Raw genomic sequence first — 24,575 nt, 5'->3', positions numbered from 1 at the left:
CTGTAACAGTTCGTGCATTTGTATCAAACCGTCTGGTACGAGGCACAGAGCCACACACAGAATACACAATATTTAAATTCATGCACTTTAGTGTTGTCACAATACCAAAATCTTTGTTTCAGTACCAATACCAATATGAATTTCGATACTTTTCGATACTCTTCGGTACTTTTCCTAGGGAAAAGTCCTTTTGGATACAAACCTTTAGAACAATAAATAGTAGGGGTGTAACGGTACCAAAAAAATCATGGTTCGGTAAGTACCTTGGTACGGACGTCACGGTTTGGTAACTCAAATGTTCCGCCAAGTTTGTGTTGTCTCGTGTTGTCTCCCTTTGCAATTCAGACTTTCTCTTGCCTTTTTTCACGTGCGCCAGCTGTGAATGTTGATACAGGTGTTTTCATACACACCACTTGCGCAATCTGTGCTCCAATAGGAACAAGAAAGGCGTTTGTGTGCATAAATGAGTAAAATAAATTAACTAAATTAATGAATTGAATCAATTTCAAAGTACCAGTATTTTCCAAATGCAGTATAGTACCGTTTGGAATACTCTAGTACCGCAGTACTATTTTAGTACCGGTATACCGTGCAACACTAATGCACTTGTAAACTTAAGTTCCGCATTATGTGGGAGTCCCACCTAGAAACTTTTTTTTAAAGATTATTTTTTCGGGCTTTTTGCCTTTAATGTTCAGGATAGAGTGAAATGGGGGAGAGAGAGAGCGGGGGGTGACATGCAGCAAATGGTTGCAAGCCGGAGTCGAACCTGCGGCAAGGCATCACCATTGTACATGGGGCGCCAGCACTATCGACTGCGCTACCGACGCCCCACACCTAGAAACTTTTAGCTGTATGCTGGACCATAACATTTGCTGAGGTTAGCACAAGTGGATTGGTGTGCAAGTCAGTCAAACCAAAGAAATCTTCGGTTTCACTAAAGTGCAAATGAAATGCCAAATTTGGATTATCCTCCCCCGATTCCTGGTCAGCTAAAACTGCAACAACAGTGAGAGAGTTGTGTTTAAGATGAGGCTGGTGTGTCGCTGTTGCTTCACTATTGAAGGGTCTGTTAACGGAAACACATCCAACATGCTGATGCACATTTAACGGCATCACCCAGATTTGTCAATCGCCAGAATGATAAAATGTTTGAGTGCTTTGAATGTTGCAGTAAAGCCGAGGTGGAGATAATTTGAACACGCCACCTAATGCTCAAGTTTTATTTTTTTACATTTTTGTACTTTTGTTACCTTTTAGGGAAGTGTTTGTTCAGTATCATACAGACACATTTAGAAACAGTCCTCATTTTTATAATGACAATATTTTACCAAAGTTGCCAGTGGGCAAAATGTTATCCCAGTCCTCAGCTAGAGAATGAGTCTGTCTTAAACACCTGCACTGCTGTCTGTTCAATATAAATGAAAAGAAATGTTTCCTTAAGCATTTGTTTTTCTACCGCTGTACTGAACTTGCTGTGAACCATGACTTTTGTGTTACACTCCTACACTGTTATATACTGTTATAATGTCTACATGTGATTTACTGAACTACAATGCTCCTCTTGTTTTAAGTCTTCTCTAGGTAAATATGGTGATCCTCATGGAAACGCTGTTGTTGCAGCAGCAATAAAAAAACAGCTGAGAAAAAAAATGGGCTCCAAAACACAACCATCAAATTCAGAACTAGAAGATATACAAGTACAGCGTGTATGAACGATGAACCCAAATAGCAGAAGGGAACAAACTGAGGCAGACACTTATTTTTTATTGAGGCAAACATGCAGATGTTCTGGTTGCAATTTCAAACAATTCCTGTAAAAGATTTTACTACTTAACTTTAAATGTTTAAAGCCGCCGCCCACTTCAGTTACATCCTTTACAGGCTATAGGCTAGTTACAAGAGCAGTGTAATGTCTGAGTCATGGGTCAGCTGGAGCTTCATGCTAAAAACTGATGCCACTCCCAGTGAGGGGCCACAAGTCTACAGTATGAGTTGAGGAATATACTGCAGGCATCCAGGTGACTGTAGCACCTGGCATCTCTAAGGGAGAGCTCTAGTTATCAGTCCAAACACTTGGATCTGCTTAAGCTTAGCTGTTATTAACACCTTAGAGGTAACATTCATTACCCTGTCAATGAACCCTTTTAAACACTGATGATAACAACTTAAACTATATGGTCTGTCCTTTAGCTTTTCTCTTCAGTTCTGCTTGGAGACACTGAGCAGCAGTCAAGTGAAACACATTAAAGAAATGGACAGGGTTTGGCATTGCTACCCAGCATTTCATTAAAATACTTCAGTCAGATCCAGAAGTCCCCCTGCAAGCACATTCCAGACCCTTTTGGACTTTGCTAATGAACTGAGAGCTGAAAAGCATTATTGGTTTGGCCAAAACTGCTATAAACTTGTCATTACTCTATTTTTGTAAGAGGCTGAAGTGTAGAAACAGAGTAGGTGGAAGTATCGCCCTGCCCTGATTATCTCCATATGAACAGCGCAGTCTCTAATAATGGTTTCCGCTTACAGCATAATGTTGTTGAACATTTTCCCCAAGTCGCGGTGGTTCTGCCATAGCTCAGGGTACACCCGTGTACGCTGGATATTACTGTGTAAAATAAATGTAATTTGTAGATGTGTGTTAGAATGATCTAGGCTTTTAAGTTACTATGGTTTCATGCTGAATCTGTGGCTCACTTTCCATTGTGAAATTCCCCACACTGTAGTTTAACTTTTAATAATATTTTTTGACCCAACAGAACATTATGTGCTGTTTCATTTCTACTTGAGAAATCATCACTGTTTCTCTGCATGGATGGCAGTAAAGTAATGGTCCAGTTGTACGGGACATCACTTTGACTCATGAAAAAAAAAAAAGAGAGCTCGGAAAATCTGGATGGGAAAGGTGTACAAGGACCCCCCCCCCCCCCCCCCCCCCCTCTTTCACTACTGCTTCTGGCATGATGCCCTTGAGCAAGAGTCTGCGGTTGCACTGAGCAGCAGCCTGACGTGAATGTGTGGATGTTTGTAGCTTTCCCTCCCCCTGCAGCTACTCCTCCAGGTTGTAAATAAGACTGAGCTCTTACTCAGCTCGCCTAGTTAAAGGATTTCTTGTAATGTTGGGGGAAATATCATATTGTACCAAAACACTTTTCCTGACTGTACTGTGAAAACTTTGTGGTATAAAATAGGACACTGGTGGCTCAGATAACTTGAGTGTTCCTCCCTTTATAGTTTGACTTTTGCACACTTTGTTTTTACAGCACTAGACTGATCTCATGCTGGAGATCCCCCCTGCTAAACCCTGCACTATTATGGAGCCTTGAAAACATTTATCCCATCGTTTTGCTTAGATGTTTGGGTTTAATTTCAACATGACACATCCATCCCTTTGGACAAAGTGTTGCCTTTCCAACGTTATTACAGAGAGCTGATGAAAGCAAAGCATTTCAAGACTTTTGCTTTCAAATTACTGACTTATTTATTTTTTTATTGAGGACCAAGTTATCAGAATTGTTTGAAACATTGAATTGCTCACTGAGAAACTAATTGGAAAAGCCTCTCTGAAATGGATAAATGGCATTTTTGAATGAGTAGTGTGGGAAGGAATTCATTTTTTTTACAATCCAGATAGAGACCACAACTGTAGAGTCCTCACAGATTAAAGAGAGGGCTACAAAAGGAAAGTGGTGATTTGACAACATGCTGTAACAGGAAAGAATTTAAGATGGGAATGACTTAAAAAGCAATTGCTATGATTTTGGAAATGAAATATGCAGCTTTTTAATCACTCCTTTCAACTGTGGCTTCACATTATGCTCCTTTACTGTGCCTGTTTGAAACAGTTGACAAATTATTATGCCTGAAATTTTACTCATAAGTGAAACTTCATACATTAAAAAGCACCATTGTGGACTCCTTAAAAGATCTAAGGTGCAGCTCACGTGATTTCGCATGACAGCATTGAGTGCAAAACAGAAAGTTATCCAACAAATGGCACCAATCCTTCTAACCCCCCTCAGGATAATTACACTCTAGACAGAGGTGAGAAGCAAGAGGAGAATGTTATGGCTGCAGGGTGTGCAAATTTACAACAGTCTGTGTGAGTAATGCTCAGTAGACTGGCAGCACTCTCCTTTTACATGTTACAGCAGGGAGCATGATACGCCAATTAATAGGCAACCTTTGTATTTATAAGTGTTGTTTTGCATACTTTACACTGCGGAGTATGTTCGGGGCTGAGTTTTATATGCTGGACATTTGAAGATCAATCGGAAAGACTTGGAACATGTTCACACGTTCAGAAATAAAATTGCCCTGGTATTCACCATCTCAAATTACCTACATTCCACTGGGATTGGATTAGTATATACATGGACTATGAACATCATACAGTTTATCATTTAATTATTTGCAAATGTCTGTGTGAAAGCTCGGAGGTTTGGTTCAGTTCAGACCACCAGGCTCCAATTAGTGACAGACGCTGGTGAATGGTTCGTGACATGCGGTACCCCATGGCCTCCCTCACAGCTCCCTTAGCAGTTTTAGTGATGTCCTGAGTTCAGAAGGGTACGGAAATAATCCTAGAGGGACTTTTATGACTTCAGATTGGAGTATATGTTAAGGTTACTATTTATATTTTTTGCATGTGTGTGCGACTTTTACGGCTCTTCACTGCTTGTATGTGTGGAGGGTTTTTTTTTGTATATGTGTTGGTGGTGTTAGCACTGGAGTGATTGGGGCTTGGGGGCTGAGATACTGTGTGTGGTGGTGGATGTGCTGGCTGGCGGACTGGGAGGGGGGTCAGAGGACAGGACCTCTCTCAGAGGAGTGGCTGTTAACCCCTGACCTCGCTGGTTCAGCCTACAGGGTGGTGGCGGTCGAGGCGGAGGTGGGGTGGGGGGCACCCCGAGGTCCGTCTGGTTCAGGGGCACATGATGGCAGGCAGAGGGGGCGGTGAGGTGTCTAATCTGGTTTTTGTCTGTGAGGCGTTTTCACCTCCCCCACCATCCTTCCTCTGAGAACAGAGTTTGAGAGGCAGGACAATGTCAAAGGGAAGTGACTTATTTTATGAGCCGTTTAAAGGGGATGGTGGTCTCCCCACAAAGGGAAGGCAGGGAAGCTGTGGAGAGCTGATGAATACCATGACACACAGTCACATGTTTGTTTACAAGATGCTGCTCTCTTGTTTTGACTGCCATAAATGGCCGTTTTCCTCTTCTGAGCGACACTTGAACAATGTTCTGTCTCTGTGTCTTTCTACATCTTAAAGTACTTGGGAAACTGGAGGAGTGTAAGGCCTTTTTAAAGGCACTCTGTAAGGCAGCTGAGAGCCAGTTCACCCATCACACAAAGACTATTCATGCCAGTGATGCTAGAGAAATGACTGATGCATCCACTGACCAAGTGTATTGTGAAAAGCGAGGCAGAAACATGTCACACAACGTCCGGCGTGATGTTGATTTTTATGGGATCTAACTGTTCTTGTTAACTGTTCGCTCTCTTGTGCTCCAGCAGGGCCATTTTTCTCCCAGCGGTTTGAGAAATTGGCTGCCAAAAATGTTTTCACAAAGTATGCATTAGCTAAGAATCTTCAGTTTTCAGAGACTTAATCCTTTGAGCTAACAATGTGACATTTGTACAGACATTCCTGTGAAATATTGACCATCTCACTTTTATTTGTGTACTTTGGTAACTAGGGCTATTTTCCATGTGGACATAGCCCTTTTGATTGCACGCCTGTGCTGTGGGCAAGTAGGGGGCCCTGATGGAGGAGAGACTGGATGGCTGTTTCACCTAAAAGTTCAGTGTATGTATGTGTGTGTGTGTGTGTGTGTGTGTGTGTATATACGTGTGAGTGTGTGTGCTGTTCCCTGTACCTCCAATCATGCTGGTACAAAGAGCCATGTGTTGAGCAGTGATGTGATGTGTGAATATGTTTAGGTAGGGGCTGCCAACTGTGCCTGGGTATGTGTGAGTGTGTGTATGCGTAAAGGAGGGGGGTCGGGTGCATTGGGTGAGGGCTGGAGCGAGAGAGAGATGAGTTTGGGGAGAGGACTGTGAGAGAAGGAGTGACTTGAGGCTTACTTGGACTTGATCCCAGACGAGGGGTCCAGTTGATGGCGCCAGGGTGCATCCCTCCCTCTAGTGCCTTGTTTAGATGATTATATTGCCGTGAGTCACTTCTGACCCCGCTGTTTAATTTTTTAACATTTCAGCTACTATGTCAAGACAGGCAGGGAACTTCTCCAAACATGGTGTGCTGTTCAGTTCGATGTTCAGTGTTAATCTGTGTTTGCAGTAAGATTAGCTTCATAGTTTTACCAGCACACGTCTGAAAATTATGGGAAACTGGGTCTAGAAATGTTTTTCCAGTATCTACATAGAAGTGCACAGAAGTCACCAAAGTTAAGTCCTGTTTTTCTAATAGAAGTTGATGGGCGTTTCTGTTACGTGCACTGAAAGAATGAAAACAACCTCAAGATGCCAGAGAAAAACAAATCCACGTGACTCAGGTTGTTATGGCAACATATTGAACATATTGAACATGGCAACCAGCAGGAAGAGTAACAGAAAAATCCCACAGCCATACACTGATGATCAAACCAAAGAACTGTAACAACCTGATTCAAAAATACAGCAATGTTTAACCTAATAAGTAATCAAATAAGATGTAAGTTCATGTTTAATGCTAACACAGGGTGTCTGCAGGTTATTCAAAAGGCTTATAATGAACAGGCCTTAATAGTCTTAAATTTGAATTTGTGAGGTCTTAATTGCCTCGAACATTTTATCTAACTTCATTTTTCCATCTTTTAATTTCTTTTTGTCAAAATGAGTCAAGCTCTTCTGCGTGAAAGTGCACATTTCTGATGTTACAAATCTTTAAACCTACCACTGAACCTAACACTTACTAAATACATGCTCTTACCTGTTGGTAAAATGTAATTAACCAACTCACTGTAATAACCACATCCCTACATTAAACCTACCTCTGTACAGCACTGCATATGTATGCTACTACTACATACATTATTGTTATACTTACCTGCAATTCTTAAATAAGAAAAAGATGATTTGTCCAAGAATCAGTTATACATTTGGTTGAAAATAATCCTGTAAAAGACGTTAAATTTAACTGGCAGGAGGCTTTACCAAATCCATTTTCCAATAAACAAGGCTTGTAGTTTGGATGCAATAAACTTCCAATATAATGTTCCTGTCTTTTGTTGTGACTTGGAGGAGGTTGCTTGGATTTTTCTGTCTTGTGGTGAAATAAGTTTTGTCTTAACTCAACAAAACATTTCACAGCTGCTCACAAGAAAATAAGGATGAGAAAATTAAAGAAACAGCATGGAAGTAATTCACTGTTCCTAGTCCCAGCTATCACCTGTTTAGGTCACAATTTTGAGTTTTCTGTAGCTTTAAATAAATGCTGGTGCATTTCAAAATTTCATATAAAGGAAACATATATAACACATTTTCCTACACGGCACCATGTGGAAACTAGAGTCAGCATAATGTCTTAAGGCTACATTAGCCTGGGATAAATCAATGCTGGAAAACTTTACAGGTAATATTAAAGCTCCAGTCCATGCATGACACGAAGGCCCTGCAGGAAGCAGTAACCTGTGCATGCACACAGGCCCCGAGTCAGTGAGCACGAGCTGGTGGGGAAAACCAAACAGGCCGTTGGTGCTTCGATGCAGTGAAAGGATCCCTGTGTTCTCCCAAATTCCAACAGCCATGTTTAAAACAAAACATTATTGCAGCTGCGACTTTGCATTCATCCTCCCCTGACCCTCCTTTTAATTGGATGTTAAACTAACTTTTGACAAAGTTGACAGTTGCTCTTTTATCAAAGACAGTATTTGGGTTTTGGATAATTGTTTTGAGTGGAAAACAGTTGAGCCTTGGCTCGGTCCAAGACCACGTCCACACCAATGCTGATCTGTTTGGAAATGTCTAAATAGTTAAAACTTGTCTGCCCACATAATCAGAACATTTGTCCAGCTACACTGAAGTTCCAAAACAGAAAAACACTTCACATCTCTCCCGTTTGGCATGTGAGGGCCACTTAAGCCAGCAGCTTGACACTGTTTCCAGCAGGTGGCTTTTGGCTGTTTGCTTACAGAGCAGGCATTAAAAAAAGAGAGCATCACCAGTCCAACAATGTATCACGTGACAGTCAGATGGCTGAGGTCACATGGAAATCATATGAATTTTTGAAGGTCCTTCATGATACATCAGGCTTCTTCGCTTCGTCATTTTCTTGCATTTTTAACAATCTATTTTTTTCTGTTTGTCAAAATGTTGCCCTATGTGGATGCAGAGCCATAATGAGAGCGGGAAAATAAGTCCTTTTTTTAACATGTTTGTGCATCAATGTTCACATGTCTGGAGTCAGCCTTCTTGCTAGCAAAGTGGGTGCAGAGCTAATCCTCTCCTCTTAGAAGTCTCTGTTTTTGAAGGACACAGCACTCAGAGAAAGCTACAGCACTGAACTATCAATCAGGACAGGGAAGTGCCAGGATAAGAGCAAGGCTCTATAAAGTGGCCGGCTAAAGACTGCTCTGAGCTGAGTGTTGCAATTAATCCACTTAAGTGCAGTTAAGGGGGTTTTCACAGCCAAGGTGCATTTGATTTGGTGAGGGGTGAAGTTGTTACTCAGTAGCTGAAAGGTTTCATCGCAGACAAAAGCAAGAAATTGTGTTAATGATCGATACGTGTGTGTTTCAAACAAGTAAAATATCCACTAAAGCTGCCCAGTTGGCTCAATTAATGACTAACCCCGCAGACATTAACAAAGCCACTCTGCAGGTGTACAGATTCTGAATGGGTCTTAAAGTGTATTATTTAACTTGAATCACCATTAGAGGCCTAACGTTGTGTTTTAATCAGGTCATGCTTTTTATTCTAAAACGACTGATGGGAAATATTTTGTATCAATGTGACCTTTGGGGACAGTATCCTGTATGGTGTTTAACAGTGTGTTCTCCTCATGTCTTCCAGGAGCCCCCCTAAAAGTGTGTCCGCAGGGTTTCTCCTGCTGCACAGTGGAGATGGAGGAGAAGCTGAGCCAGCAGAGCCACACGGAGATCAAAGCTCCCGTCTCCAGGCTTAGCACTAACCTACAATCCACCTTCAGACAGAGGCACAACCACTTTGACAGTAAGCAAACACACTTACACAAACAAACGCGCACATGTACACCAGCCTCTCAGCAGACTACATTGTGCTGCTGGCTGCCGTCCCCGTAGAAGCACTTGTGTTGCACGATTTTTTTGACGGACGCTTCCACCTGCCAGTGCACTGCCCTGAGCGGAGACAGTCAGTCTGTGTCTGTTGGCCCGTCCACCTGTCTCTCAACGTCTCAGCTCCCTGCCCCATCTCCCCCCCCACCCCACACACTATACCCGCTCCCTTCTCTCCAGAGAGACGTACACGCTTCCAGACGGACCACACACATCTTCAGATTTAGTCTTCTCTGTACTTCCTGTTCCTCTGTGCATGAGCACATGTGTGTATGCCTGTAAATATTGGGATCAGGTTTCCCTTTCTGAGGGTGGGAGCGCATGGGAACATGCAACAGTGCTGAGTCACTGAGGTGGCGGGGCAGCTTTGACTACCCTCAGCCACCAGATTGTGCCACCACTGCAGCTCAGCTGGAAAAGAAGCTTGATAATATAGAGAGAAGAGGATTAACTGACAAAGATAGGAAGTGTTGGCTGTTTAAGTGTCTGAGTACATAGGCATTTTACTTGTGAGGGCGTGTATGTGCGTGGTTTACATTTGTGTGTACACATGCGTGCCTGTGCATAGGAGGGTCAGAGACCTTCAGATCTTATGTGTCCGTGAAAGGGGGAGAGGGATAGTCAGTAACGAGGAGAGTGTGTATTGCAGCCAGATGTGAACAGGAATGTGACGTGTCGGAATGTAGTGGCTGCTCGAGCCGTCCCGCCCCTCTTTTTCTCCTCTCTTACTGCCCTTTGTCCCCATCTCATGCCCCACTCTCCCACAAACCCCTCTGAAACCATCCTTTCGCTTCCCATCACACAAAATGTCTCACTGTTGATCATATTGATCCCTGCATGCATTTCTTTATTGTATGTTCTTGATTCTGCGCTTAGTTATGTCCCCCAAACTCTGCTCATGTCCTTGATGCTTTCTGGCAGGATTCAAATGGTGCTTTGTGTGACATTGTTTCAACACTGCAACTAACAGATAATTTCATTTGGCGTGTAACATAATAGCAAACTGTGAATAATCATCACAAGTATGGCTGCAACTAACGGTTATTTTCATTGTCGATTAACCTGTTGATGAATCGATTCGTTTTTTCGTTTGATAAAGTGGTTGAAAATGGTTGGACTGTGTTTCCCAAAGCCCAAAATGATGTCCTCAAACGTCTTGTTTTGTTCACAACCCAAACATATTCATTTCCCTGTCAGAGAGGAGTAAAGACACAAGAAATTAATATTTGATAAGTAATTGATTAATCAATGCAGTCCTAATAACAAGTTCCCAGAGTCTGTGGTTAGGCCTGTCAGACAAAAATGCATTTGCGACTTACTGAACTCAGCAAGAATGATAGAAGTCATGTCCGTATATCACATATCGCACGATGTGTTTACATGTTTGTTTGTTTACATGAAAATGTCACCAACATTTTAGCCAACATGATGCCAGAATTAACTGCAGAATTTTCCCAACCATTATAAAACTTGGACTCAGCACCAAAGCTATTTTATTAATTTGTTTATTTTATTTTTTTGCACACAGTTGCATAAAATAGTTATCACCTTCATGCTTTCTCCCCTGTGAACAGAGCTGTACTTGTTACGGTAGTAAGGAGAGAATGATTTCCTGCTTGAGTAAATTCATTGAAGTTTCTTGTAGCTGCTTTGCATTTGGTCTATTGGGGCTACAGGTGGTGAAGTTTTTATTGTCTGCAGATTTAATAATGGATGTGTTCCTGTATGACTGTTAAGCATCTGAGAAATATGGCAAGACTAAAAAGGAGTTCTCAGTCTTTGATTTTGAGGAACTGATACAGGAAGCACAGTTGTCTTGACAGTTTCCTCTGAGTGTTCAGACACAACTATAAAAGGTCTGCTGTCGAATTTGATTGCAGCTTCGGCGCAGTGTTTTCTGAGGGAATTTTTTCCCGATCAAAGTCCACATTCACTTAGTTATGTCACACCGCCACACTAATATTTCTAATGCAGCTTAAATATCATTGCTTTTTTAGTTTTCCATCAAAGTTCTTTTTCTGTAACATACTCTTTACAACAGACTAATTGTGCAAAAGTCATACAGAAATTGACAAAGACTGCACAAGTGTAGGGTCATCTATCTGACCAAGAGGGGGCAGTCCGCAAGCTGACAGTGAAACTCTTCCCCCCTGTGCTTCATTTACCTTCCTCCCCTTTTGTGCCCCCTCCTCATCACTGTAGGCAGGTTGCTGCTGTCTCCAAACTGTTAGATGTGGGATCTCTTTACAAAGGCCTGCTGTGCTCTCTTCCACCTGGGCCATGAGACCATCTCTCTCACCGGATACGGTGACAGGCTTGGGTTGCCATCCTATTATTTCCTGTTGTCACATCGAGACACCCTGAAGTAGGCACTTCCCGTCGGTGAAACTGGCACAGGAAGTGCTTATTGTCTTTAAGAGGACTGTCAGGATGACGACATCAGCTAATTGCTCCTGAGAAGTGGGATGCATATGTACATAAACACAGCAGCAACTGTACAAGAAGACAGACACAACAACATGCGCTCACACACTAACAAACTCAGGAAGTAGTGTATGTGATTAGGCAGGCTCTCATCATGCGCCTGGAGCTAGGAGTCATGGCCAATTAAGACAAGTGCCAGAAATAGTTCTCCCCTCTCTGTGTGTTTGTCCTGGCCTCAGCCTGTTTGTCTTGTTGCACTGACCCCATCCAGCAGAGCTAGCCTATGTCTGGGATTTAAGCTCTTGGATTAAGGCCCCTTGTCTCCAGACACACACACTCACACACACACAACAAGAGACATCCATCCGAAGCCCCGAAGTCCAACAGCAGGAGGGACAGAATCCCATCCCATAAGAAAAGGGAGAAGCACAGGGACTAATTGGCACAAATAGGATGCAATTACTGCCTGGGCTGGGATTGGGAGGAGCAGAGTTTATAGGGACACGGGTGGGGGTGCGGGGGAGAAGGGGAAGCTCCTCGGAGGAGGAAGTAGGAGGGAGGAGTGGGAGGAGATCGGTCAGCTCCTCTGTTCCTGTGATGGATTGGGCCCTAAGATCATTGCTCGTAATTTAGGGTCTTCTCTGCAACATGTGGAAATGATGACAGGGCGAGGGGAGGGAGCAAGAAAAAGACGAACACTCACAGAGGCAGGAGTTGTCCCTCTTCTTTACATTTCGCTACAGCTTACACTCTCTCCCGTGTAACCTTTCACCCAGATTCTCTCAGGCCATTGGCTGAGCGACAGGCGCATTTTTTAATGGAAAAATCCTGAGGGAGTGTTCAGCTCCTCGGCCCGTTGGCAGACGGCTGCGTGTCATAAACTGTTTTTAATGACAATGCAAGATGCCTGTGTAATGCAGCTCATACTTCAGACCCTCTGTTTGAGCCACCCCCCCCCCCCCCCCCCACACACACACACACACACACACACACACACACACCCTGCACAGGCCGCTCTCTTTCTCTCTTTTTAACCAGTGGGTTTGTCCAAACTCATTACAGGGCTTATCTGTTTAGCATATAGGCATTACCGCTCTAATAAACTGTAGAAAGGAAATAGAGAAGTTTGGGGTTGTCCTCCTGCTTCATGCCTCTTCCTCCTCCTCCTCTTCACCTCCTCCGTCTCCTTTCACCGACTTTAAACTTGTGGCTACTATGACATTCCAGGGGTGGGGGTGGACCTTTTTGTTTTAATCTCTGTCAATGGAGCGTGGAACTTGGTGCCCTCTCCCCTGGCTTTGTGTGTGTATGCGTGTGTGTTGGAGGCGAGGGGAGGGAGGGCTGCAATGATGGTGGGGAGGTAAATGGAGGGGCTGCAGTGTTTCCGGTATCCTTGGCGACACAGTGGGGATTTGGAGTTAAAAAAGCCCTCAACTTAACCCGCCCCAAGCCGCCCTCACCCCTCCCCTGCCTCATTTTTTCTTTTTAGTGTGTCAGTCTGAAGTGGAAGTGACAGTGCTACTTGGGGTGTGTGTGTATGTGTGTGTATGTACTGGTGGCAGGGAGCGTTTAGTGACTCCCTCTGTGAGAGCATGGGAACTTTACATTTCAAAGCCAAGCAGAGGGCACCCAGAGAAACTGCAGCGGGACAGAAGTTTTGTGCGCACAGGGCAGCGAGGGGGAGACGGAGAGTGGATAAAAAAAGAGAGATGAGTGAAAGGGGGTAAGTGTATGCTTGCATGCACGCGAGACTGAAGGTGAAGCATTTTTTCAGAGACTCAGAGGAATTCTCATTTTGTTCAGATTAAGAAAGTTTGGGGGCCAGGAGGGGGTGTCCGTGGGAGAGGGGGGCCTGGATTATTGGGGGTGGGGGAAAGTGGTGAGGGGGGTGATGGACATTCCTCAGGATGAAGTAGGTCATTGTTCCCTGTCTCTAGTGAAGAGAGCTCTCTGAAGAAACTGATGAAGTGAAAGCAGCGGAGGGAGGGAGATGCAGGGCTGGATGGGGGGTACAGGTCCATATACGGGGGGGGGGGGGGGGGGGGTCGCATTATTCAGTAATCCTATTGAAAATGCCTCTGAAGGACAGTCCAAGACAAGCCGGGAGAAAGGAAAGCGAATGGAATGTGACAACAGAAAAATGCCATTGATGGTGGTCAGTTTGAAGCGGCTTGATGTGGAGAGACGTCTTTGCTGAATGGCAAGTCCACAGAGCCAGGAGCAGTGCCGCTCCCATACTTGGCTGCTCGCTCAGCCTGACAGAGATGCTCCAGGTCCACCTTTCACCCCTCCTGCTTCACTCCTCTCATCTCCTCGTTTCCAAACACCCCCTCCCCACAACACATTCCTTTGCCTTTCATCCAAGATTTTGTGCCTAAGCTGTTTCTGTTGAGATACTCAAAATGTTAGGACATGGGCACAGGTGAAGTGGAATAACCATCAATCTGATTTCATATGGTGGCAGCAGCAGCAGCAGCAGCACAGGCTCAGAGTCAGAAAGTGAAAGTGTGGGTGGAGGGCTCTACATATCAACATCTTTTAGATGTGCTATATTACAGCCTTGTGGCAGCAGTACTTTTGAAATGTTCATTTTGTCCAGACAACAGCAATAATTTAGTTACTTACAAACACTGTGGTCATGCTGGAATCTGTATATTGCAATGATTTGATGAAAACCTCACAATGTGCTTGTGTGTTGCCTTATGTTTTGTAATGGGATACTCACAAAGTGTGAATTCACTGTGCCCAAACAACACAATTCATAAAATGTTACTGAGTTACAGATTGATAAAATCAGCTCTCAGTCTCTGTAGTTGTCCCAAGCAATATGTTATCCATCATACAAATTCAATTTCCTTTGTCACATCTTTAAAATGAATTCCTCCCTGTAGACGGACATGAAATGTTAACAATGTAAAATTGTTTGTTCTGGCTCTTTGGCAGCCTCAGCGTTTAGTCATCACTCTAATCCCCCTCCTCTTTTTTCTCCACAGAGTTTTTCCGTGAGCTTTTGAAAAATGCAGAGGTCTCGCTGCACAACATGTTTGTGCGAACGTATGGGATGATGTACGTGCAAAACGCAGAACTGTTCAAGAACTTCTTTGCGGCCCTAACTCGGTACTATGTGTCGGGCAGCGCTGCCGTCAACCTGGACTCTATGCTGGCAGACTTCTGGGCCGACCTCCTGGAGAGGATGTTTCGGCTGGTCAACGTGCAGTACGAATTCAGCGACGCCTATATGGAGTGTGTCAGCCGGCACACGGAGCAGCTGCAGCCCTTCGGCGATGTGCCTCGCAAGCTCCGCATCCAGCTGACACGGGCTTTTGTTGCTGCACGCACCTTCGTGCGCGGCCTGACACTCATGCCGGAGGTGGTCAATAAAGTTTCTACGGTAAGTGAGAGTTGCTTGTGAAGCATTCATCTCTGCAACAAAAAGCTATAGCAGTCAGTCTGCTTTGGGACAAAGTTTTTCCAGAAAGCTCTGTCCGTCCCTCCCTTCTGTGTTTCTGACTTCATATCTTGGAAAAACTGGCTGCGGTTCCATTACAGTGTCTCTGATAACATAAACCACGTTGACTGTTCTGGTATGGCATGTTTTTCCACTGCACTAAGTGATTCATTGATGATTAGATTATCCTGCTTTGTAGAGTTGGCTTATAAAATTAATGGCTGTGCTTTTTCACAGTCAAGTATGTGTCTGTGACAGAGCTGGATGAGTGTTTTTGCTGTGGTGAAATGATAACAGTCTGCTGACTGCCCCCTGCCTCCTCCAGGTCAGTGCCTCTCCCAGCTGTGTGCGAGCGGCCATGAAGATGTTGTACTGTCCCTACTGCTCGGGCCAAGTGGCCCTGAAACCCTGCCAGAATTACTGTCTGAATGTGTTGCGTGGGTGTTTGGCCAACCAGGCTGACTTGGACACGGAATGGAACAACTTCCTTGGTAAGCGACCGTCGTGTGATCAAGGACACTTTCTGCAACCATTATTAAACTAATGACCGAGAGTGCACCCGGCTATAACCAAAATTGGCTTAAAGTGTTTGATTTGGCCACAGAGTATATTTATACAACTGCCTGCTTCTGTGTTCCTTTACAAGTTGCCACTGCAATGCTCATATTTCACCAAAGAATCATTAAAGTTTAATCTAATCTAACCTAATCTACTTCAGCCTTATCTAAACACGCACCCCTCTTTACCCACATGGGCATGAAACCAGTGTGACATGATGGGATTGGGGTCGGGATGAAACTGGGGTAATTACATGAGAGACAAATTAATATTATTCCAGTGTATTTAGCGGGTTAATTGCACTTCAGTTTAGCAAGGAACACTGTGTTTTTACTGTAAAACTCATGTACAAACATGTTCCTCATTCTTTAGCATCTTGTATAAGTAAAGGCAGAGAGGGAGGGGCAGTGTAAGTTGTACATGTTATGACCCAGAGGATGAATGCAGCTCCTGTGTTGTGTAAACACAGACCCAGATCAGTTTCATTACATTCAGGGTGCTGTATCTATGCACTGTTGTTCTCTGCATGTATTATATTGATTCTACATGACAGACTCATGTGACTAAAGATGTTTCCTGGCTTCTATAACACCATTACATGCTTCTATCCCTGGCTGCTGACGCTGCTACTGTCTGTGAAGGCGTCTGGTTTCTGCAGCAGCTTCCCTCTGCTGTAATCTGAGGGCTCTGTTTCACTGGTTAACTGTCTCCTGCTCTCGGGCACGTGCTTCCCCCTAGTGGCAGCTTTTTCTAATGAGCTTGACTGAAGAAAATCCTGAATCAATGTCTTGTCCGCACTTTAATTTCATGTTCTTATGTCCCGGTTTTCAGATGCCATGCTTAGTCTAGCAGAGAGGCTCGAAGGTCCCTTTAATTTTGAGTCGGTCATGGATCCCATCGACGTGAAGATTTCAGATGCCATCATGAACATGCAGGAGAACAGCATGCAAGTGTCGCAGAAAGTCAGTATCACTTCATAGCATTTTTAAAAAGAAAGACAAGTAATGAGGAGATACGCTTCCACTAACTTCACTTTTGTTCATTTCTAACAGGTTTTCCAGGGATGTGGGCAGCCTAAACCAAGCATGGCCTTCCGTTCCAAGCGCTCCATCAAAGATACAGGCTTTAACGGCCGCTTCCGCCCTTACAGTCCCGATGCTAGGCCCACTACTGCTGCCGGGACGAGTTTAGATCGACTGGTAAGAACTAAGAAAAGACAGAGCACGACTAGACTACTGCTGCTTTACGTTAAGAGGTTGTGTCTGACATGTACATGTTTTCTGTTCAGACAAGTGATGTGAAGAAGAAGCTGAAACATGCAAAGAAGTTCTGGTCCACATTGCCAGAGACAGTGTGTGCAGGGGAAAGGATCGCACCTGGGGACGAGTGCTGGAACGGAACAGCAAAAAGCAGGTAAAATAGACACACACACACAAACACACATACGCTCACTAGTGTTGTCATGATACCAAACTCATAACTGTAATATGATACCATCCTGAATGTCTCGACACTGAAACTATACCACGGCAAAATGTTAAACAGCAGGCTTTCAAGGCACCATGAACGGCAAGTGGACAGCTAACAACAATAACTGTCTTCAACATGGAAAAAATTAATAAATAATCACAGAAGACAGTCATTGTCAGTTTATCATCATGGGTTTATTTTAAAAGTCTTTTTAAACCTCACCGCAGTTCAAGGCTGGATGACAAAGCTTCTGAAAGGGATTCAATAGTACCAGAGGCCTCTAACGTTAGCTTCTGAGCAAGCAAAGTAACTCTCTCTCCTCCAGCCTTCCAGAGATATTTAACATTAGTAATGTTATATCATATATGATGTAGCAGACCCAGGAATTAATCTCTGTAGTGTCCAGTATGTCAGGTTTTCTCATCCGTCCTGTTTATTGCTTGGTGATGAGACAGACTCATTCACGCAGCTCAGCTGGAAAAGCTCTGCTTCAGTGATATACAGTACGCTGTTTATTTTCAGATAACATTACATTAGATATCACAATCATTTTTCAGTTCCCAGATTGCAAAATTGCGTGAAGCATTCCACTTTTCTGAACACGAGTTTACGCGCCCTGGGCAAGCGTTAATGTAGAGCCCTATGAGAGCTGCAGTCACACACTGTCCCACTGTCACACGTTGAGACAACTTAAAGGAACTCTGAGAAAATATGTTTATTATTAAAACAAGTTAAATTTTAAAGTCGTGGTACTAACAAAATGGGGTATATACACACACTCATCCCACATATACAGTATGGTTAGATAATCCAACAGTAAGACTAATATTGACTCTCACTCTACATAGATACGAGTCAGTTGTCATTGGCAATGGCCTGGCCAATCAGGTATCAAACCCTGACGTGGACGTGGACATCACAAAGCCCGACATTGTGATTCGCAGTCAGATCGCAGTTTTGAAGGAAATGACAAGCTGGCTCAAAGCTGCGCACAGCGGCAATGACATCTCTGTCGATAACGGTGAGGATGGTGAGGATCATTTACTTTCTTTTTGATATTCTTTATGATTTTCTTCATGACATCACATCCTGGCTGTACACATCTGACCCTCGTGTCTGTCGTTTTCCAGATGACGATGGCAGTGGAGGAGAGGAGAGCGGCAGCGGTTGTGACTCTCCGTCCTGCGACACAGACCAGGACATCTACTTCTCCACTCCGCCGAACCCTGGCAATCCTAGGGTCAATCAAGTGGTGGTGGGCGAAGGTCCTTCGGGCGGGGGGGTTGTCTCACAGGGAAGCATGGCGCTGGCGCTCTGCGGGCTGGCCCTGGCCCTGCTGGCTCCCCACTTGAGATAAAACTTGGCTGGGCAGGAAGAGGAAGAGAACGATCAGGAATGACGGAGCGAAGGGGAAAACTGTCAGAGAGACTTTAAAAAGACTGCCTTCAGGACCTTGGACTGTCCGCCATTGGGAGGGGGGGGGACTCTTCTTAATATTACAATAACTTCACTTTTAATTATTTGTTTGTATGTTTTTAAGGACATCAGTGTACAGCAATATGATTTTCTTCCCCAGAAATCCCCCTTTTTCCCTCCAGATAAACCTTTACTCCTTATGGCTCTTTTGGAGCTACACTATGGTTCTGCTTGCAGCATTACAAACATCATATAATTGTCTTGTTTTGGCAATTTAATCTCATAATACATATTTGTGCCTTCTTCAATGATTGCCATCTGATATCTTAATAGTAACCAAGATGTTTGGTTGAACATTGAGTGCCTGTGGTGGGACATATCTTCATATTTCTGAGGATGTTCTGTCTCTCCAAAATTCAGAGATCAACTAATCACGAAACAATATGAATATTAACCATTCATGACAATAATTTTTATGTGCATACTGTGAACGTTTGAGTCCGTGCATTTATACATTTACACACAACAGCCAGTCAGAAATGATGAAGCTAGCTGTTGATCTCTTTGGAGAGGCGATAAAAATCTTGTCAAGTCTCAGAAATACAGCGAGAGAAGTTGCAGCACAGGTGTTTATATTTGACCTGGGGATGGAACCATTATTTGAAGAGCTTTCAGGGCATATGCATATTGTATGTCTGCTATGAGCATTATCACAACCTAACTTTTTAATTTCCTTCATTAATTTTTTTTAATTTAATTTCTTCGGCTGAAACAGTTCAATAGTAAGGTCATACCTCATGCATGCTCTCATTGCCAATGCAATCTAGTGATGTTGAGTTGAAAGTGTCTGATAGAGTTGAGATATGTGGCTGGCGTCCTGGTGAAAGGTAACTGGTGAGGAAGGAGAAGGACTCCCCTGGCATTAACCCTAAAGAAGGCAAAGCTGACAAGTCCTGAATGCCCTTTTTTGGTATTGTAAGCGCAGTTCAGCACAGAGGATCTGACTCTATACAGTCTTACTTTGTTTGAAAAAGAGAAGGTGGCGACATGTATGTTCAGAGCGTTTCACATTAAACTAGAGAAGAGGAACAAAAGACAGTGCTTTGATCAAATGAAATCAAGAAAAGATTATTTTAATACAGGGTTTTATGTTGAAAGAGGTGTTGTAATTTTTAGCTATTTTTGGTATGAAGATATATATTAGGTACTACAGTGGATTGTACTGCTAGTATTAGGTGGTGGAAGAGGACAGTGTGCACAGATATCGGGGGGCACTTTTGGTCAGTGTGCAGTTTTTTGGTGCTTTTTTTTTTTTTTTTTTTTCCCCTGCCCACGTCCCCCCGTCTCACAGTACACACTTGTGCCTCTTAAACAGCCTGTGTCAGTATAAATGGACTTATTTGATCTACCTATCCTCACCTTCACATTCTCATCATTTCAACCTGAGGTGGAATGTTGAAGTATTGTCACAAGTGCTACCAAAATGAATGCAATGTATGGTGCCTGATTTTTTATTTTTTTTTATTTTTTTTATTTTAAAAACCTCGGTACATTATTAGCAACTTGTTGAGGTAAAGAAAAGAATGTAGGTGTTGATGATTTGTATCTGTCATGTGCTCGGATTCCCTGTAGGGTGTCTGAGTATATTGTTACCAGCTGACAAGCACAACAAGAGATTTTCTATGTCTTCTAATTCAATAATGGGGTCTGTAAGTTGCATTGACTGGCCATTTCATCTCTAAAATGATGCTGCCTCATGTAGCTTTTGTACAGTAACTTATGCATGTATTTTAATGTCATTGCAAACATGCCTTTAGAACTGACATAGATGATCCAAAACACAGTATTCAGAATGTTTCGAAATGCAAATCCTAGGTGAAAATAATTAATTTCCCAAAAATAATTTACTAAATTGATCAGATTTGGGGGCTTTTAATATGCATTTTGTTAAAAAAGAAAAGAAATGAAAAATGGATTGCCTGCAGGTCTGAAACAGTTGGCTGCAGTGAAACCAGATGGTTATGCCTGTTGTTAGGCTTTGAAATTGACAGGTTGATTGTAAGCTAACAAAAAAAAAGTGATATCAACTAACAGACTGGAACAAATCAATGAGGACATCAATATTAAGAATCTGAAGGATCTGATGTAACAGCTAAGCAACCCACATAAAATACTGAAGCCTTAATTTAAAATAATGAAGCTGTGTATCAGCAGCGTGATCAGGTGTTACCTCTGCATGTGACCACTTCAGTTCTCCGGATTTGTGCGTTCCACCAACATTTCTACCAGGGCTTGTGCATGTGTTCGTGTCATGTGGAAGAGTTGTGTGGAGTGTGAAGAAACCCAACTTTCTGAGAGTTAAAGAGAAAATGTTTTGGGTGATGATGGTAAATGTCTGTGCTTGCGGGCCAGGGCAGCAACATTTCTCCGGCTGCCAGGAGTTGGTCCAGCTGCTGGATGTTGTTCTTTCGATCCACAGGGCAACTTTAGTCAGGTGACTTAAAAGTTGAGTTGGACAGGTGTTGAAAGCCTTCCATCAGCCTTTGGCCCACAAGAACAGAGAGGACTCATTTTCTGAGGAGAGACTGAGTGACTGACTGAGAAGAATAAAAAGTGTAAATAAAGAGCAGCCGGTTTAGATGTCTCTAAAAGAGGCCGTAACAGTACACCAGATTTTTACTTGTCAGAGTATCTCCTAAATGTTATGGAAAAAACAAGATGAGATAGATGTTAAATTGTAAGAGAAAAAAAATGTATATTAAACAACATTTCTTAGTCTTGTTGAAATAAAGACTGCCAATATTTAAATGGGTGTGAATGGTGTCATTTTATCAACACTGATTGACTGGTATGTAAAAGTCGACAGTTCAGGTGGGAGTCTGTCTGAAGTCGTCAACAGATGATGGACTTTTTTGAAACCTTATTAAGCTGATGATAAGTTTTTGTTATTTGTTGTTGTATTTGTATTTGTGAAACACCACACAGTGAGCCTTTAATAACCTCAGACTTGTAACAAAAAAGCATTTCAGTTCACACATTACACAACATTACTTGTAGAGCTCTTTAATAGGACTGATATGCAATGGGTAACATTCATTAGGTTTGTTTCAGGAGGCTTTTTTATAACAGCAGTTAAAGGGATAGTCTGCCCAAAGATAAAAAAATACATATGTTTTCCTCTTACCTGTAGTGCTGTTTATCAGTCTAGATTGTTTTGGTGTGAGTTGCCCAGTGTTGGAGATATCAGCCATAGAGATGTCTGCCTTCTTTCCAGTATAATGGAAGTAGATGTCATTTGATGTTTCTTTGCAAAAATCACGACCTGGTTACACAAAATAATTCACCCACCTTATTGTGAGCAGTTTCATGTTGGAACTATTCTCTTTCTACCAAACAACACCAGCCTCCTTGTGACAGCATTAGTTGTAAATGTTAATGGCATCCTCCTCCACTGAGCTGTAACATTAGCTAGCTCAGTGGTGCTATGTGAGCTAGCACTAGATGCATGCCTCTCTTTGTATGATGATTTGACCGGCCGGTGAAGTTTGGTAGAAAGAACATAGTTCCCACATGATTGGAATTCTGGAAAGAGACAATGCTAGTCAAGTTCCATTATATTGGAGAGAAGGCAGACATCTCTACAGCTGATCTCTCCAACACTCTGCAACACCAAAACAATCTAGACTGGTAAATAGTACTACAGGTGAAAGGGAAAATGTCTCAGATTTTGGGGTGAGCTGTCTCTTTAAATTACTTAAAACTACAAACTACAACAATCTAACACATATGGTTTTAAACATTGGTCATGGCCTATCAGCCAATTAAAGGCCAGGGAAAGACAAAATGACTTTCTCATTGACATTTAAGGGCAAAACATAAGAGTTGGCAGAAAACACCTTGCCTCTGTATTACCTGTTTGTAATGATATTTCAATTTTTTTGTAAACTGTATCTGCTGTGAACCAGTAAAATTACCTTTTAAAGCTAAACTTATGTGTCACACTTCCTCTTGCATCTCCTACCGTTTTTCATTAATACATCATATGTTAACAGATGTGTGTCTGCTCAAGATAGTGACTGTGACACATGAAATTTCTTTAATCTTCATTTAAGGAGGAGAAACAGTGCGCCAGTTCAGATGCTCAGTTCTTTCACTCTTGGCCAGTCCTTTAAGTCCACACAGTATGTGTGTTCTCCAGACAGTGCCTACCTCTTTAACTTACAGTACCTCAAGTACTACTGTTACATGCACAATGTGTTTGTGATCCTCCTGCACATCCTGGCACACAGGAGACACTCAAATACACATGTTGATGTAACTGGGTCAGTACCTACCCAAGCCACAGCCTGTTCACCCTGCTGCTGTCTGGCAAGTGATAAAGAGGTATCTGCTGCTGTACCACCAGACTACAGAGCAGCTTCTTTCCTCAGGCTGTGAGACTCCTCAACTCCACCTCGTCCTCCGCACTCTGCCGTACATAAATGACATTGCACATTACCATACCATTACCTTTTGCACTGCCTCATTCTCATTATTACCAAAGTTTTCTTTTCGCACTAAAATGTCTGCATACTCATATTACACTGATATCACACATGTTTTTGTATGTGTTCATGTAGTAAATATGATACTGTATATATGAATATAGTTTATTTTACTTTATTTAAATGTTATTTTTATGCAGTTTGCTCTGTTTTATTGTTTATATTTTATTCAAATTAAATATTTGAATGTTATACATTTTCTGTGTGTAGTGTGGAGGGGGCCACAACTGCCTGTCATTGTGCAGTACTGTATTGTATAGCCTCATGACAATAAACCTTAAAACTTGAAAAACAGGCAGCTTCTAAAACATGTTTAAAGTTTTCGGATGTCTTAGATCACAGACTTTTAATCCTCAGTCAGTGATGGAGGGACTGAAGACCCTATTGTGTTTGCTCTGAATTCACAACCAGGGAAGAGGTTGTGCCCACAGCACTGTTCCTGGACAGTCAGGGAATTTAATGACCAATGGAGACGTTTATACATGGTGTGTTTTTAAGTTTAATTTTATATTTATTAGACTCACCGTCTCTAGATTTGAGTGCTTTTAGATAAAATAAACAAGACATTAAATAAAATCACAGTGAAATAAAAAGGCTTTAGTATGTCTCCATCAGAATTATATTCCTGACAATGTCAAGTCGAGTTAAACTTTATTTGTTGAGCACATTTTAAAACTGCAGTTGACCAATGTGCTGAACAGGCACAAAATACACAAACAGATACAGAATACAGAAGCAAACAGCAATAAGAACAGAAGAGAACAATAAACATGATAGAGAACAAACTGCAGCACAACAGAAAATTAAGTCAAAGTGTCAAGCTCTAATCAATCATATGCTAACAAGAAGAGGTGGTTCTCCAGTTGTGATTTAAAGGTTTCTATAGTCTGAGCTGTTTTTATTTGAATAGGTAGCTGTTCCGGAGTTTAGGGGCAACCACCACAAAGGCTCGGTTGCCACTGTTAACGTGTCTGCTTCTGGGAACATCCAGGGGCGTCTGATAGGTCGACCTCAGTGCTCTAACTGGAGTACAAAGATACAAGAGTTCTGTTAGATAAGGTGACACCAGACTGTTTAGAACCTTAAAAACAAGCCAAAAAAGTATCTTAAAATCAATCCTATAATGGATAATAGGATGGCAGTGGGGGGAGGCCAATACTGGTGTCATGTGATCCCGTTTTCTTTTCCCAGTTAGAACACAAGCAGCTGCATTTTGTACAAACTGCAGACAATGTAGTGATGACTGATCTACACCCACATACAAAGAATTACAGTCGTCTTGCCAAGAGGTAATAAAAGCATGAATATTTCTCTTGAGATCATCTTAACTTGAAGAAGCTAGTTTTGACAACTAATTTGTTTATCAAATCTGAAAGAGCTGCCAAAAATCACACCAAGATTTTTAACAAATGGTCATCTGTGAAAAGCTGAAGGGCCAAGAGATCCGGCAGAGTCAACCTA

General features: G+C 42.6%; 1 protein-coding gene across 2 annotated transcripts in view; it reads left to right on the top strand.

The window, feature by feature from the left end:
- gpc4 (glypican 4) overlaps nt 1-22,558 on the top strand; it is a 39,230-nt gene extending 16,672 nt beyond the window's left edge. Inside the window, exons 2-9 of one of the 2 annotated variants that reach the window (XM_033633240.2) lie at nt 9,013-9,171; nt 14,672-15,069; nt 15,452-15,617; nt 16,516-16,646; nt 16,737-16,883; nt 16,973-17,097; nt 18,003-18,175; nt 18,285-22,558. In XM_033633240.2, the coding sequence (XP_033489131.1) occupies nt 9,013-9,171; nt 14,672-15,069; nt 15,452-15,617; nt 16,516-16,646; nt 16,737-16,883; nt 16,973-17,097; nt 18,003-18,175; nt 18,285-18,511 (1,526 nt within the window). In that variant the 3' untranslated portion in view covers nt 18,512-22,558. Of the gene's footprint in view, nt 1-9,012; nt 9,172-14,671; nt 15,070-15,451; nt 15,618-16,515; nt 16,647-16,736; nt 16,884-16,972; nt 17,098-18,002; nt 18,185-18,284 lie in introns of both variants that reach the window. The other variant, XM_033633239.2, reaches the window with a different exon arrangement.
- The last annotated feature ends 2,017 nt before the right edge of the window (nt 22,559-24,575 follow it).

Source organism: Epinephelus lanceolatus, chromosome 7, assembly GCF_041903045.1.
Source record: "Epinephelus lanceolatus isolate andai-2023 chromosome 7, ASM4190304v1, whole genome shotgun sequence".
Taxonomy (NCBI): Eukaryota; Metazoa; Chordata; class Actinopteri; order Perciformes; family Serranidae; genus Epinephelus; species Epinephelus lanceolatus.
The sequence above is the reverse complement of the archived record's forward strand: the minus strand, read 5'-3'. Positions and strand labels throughout refer to the sequence as shown.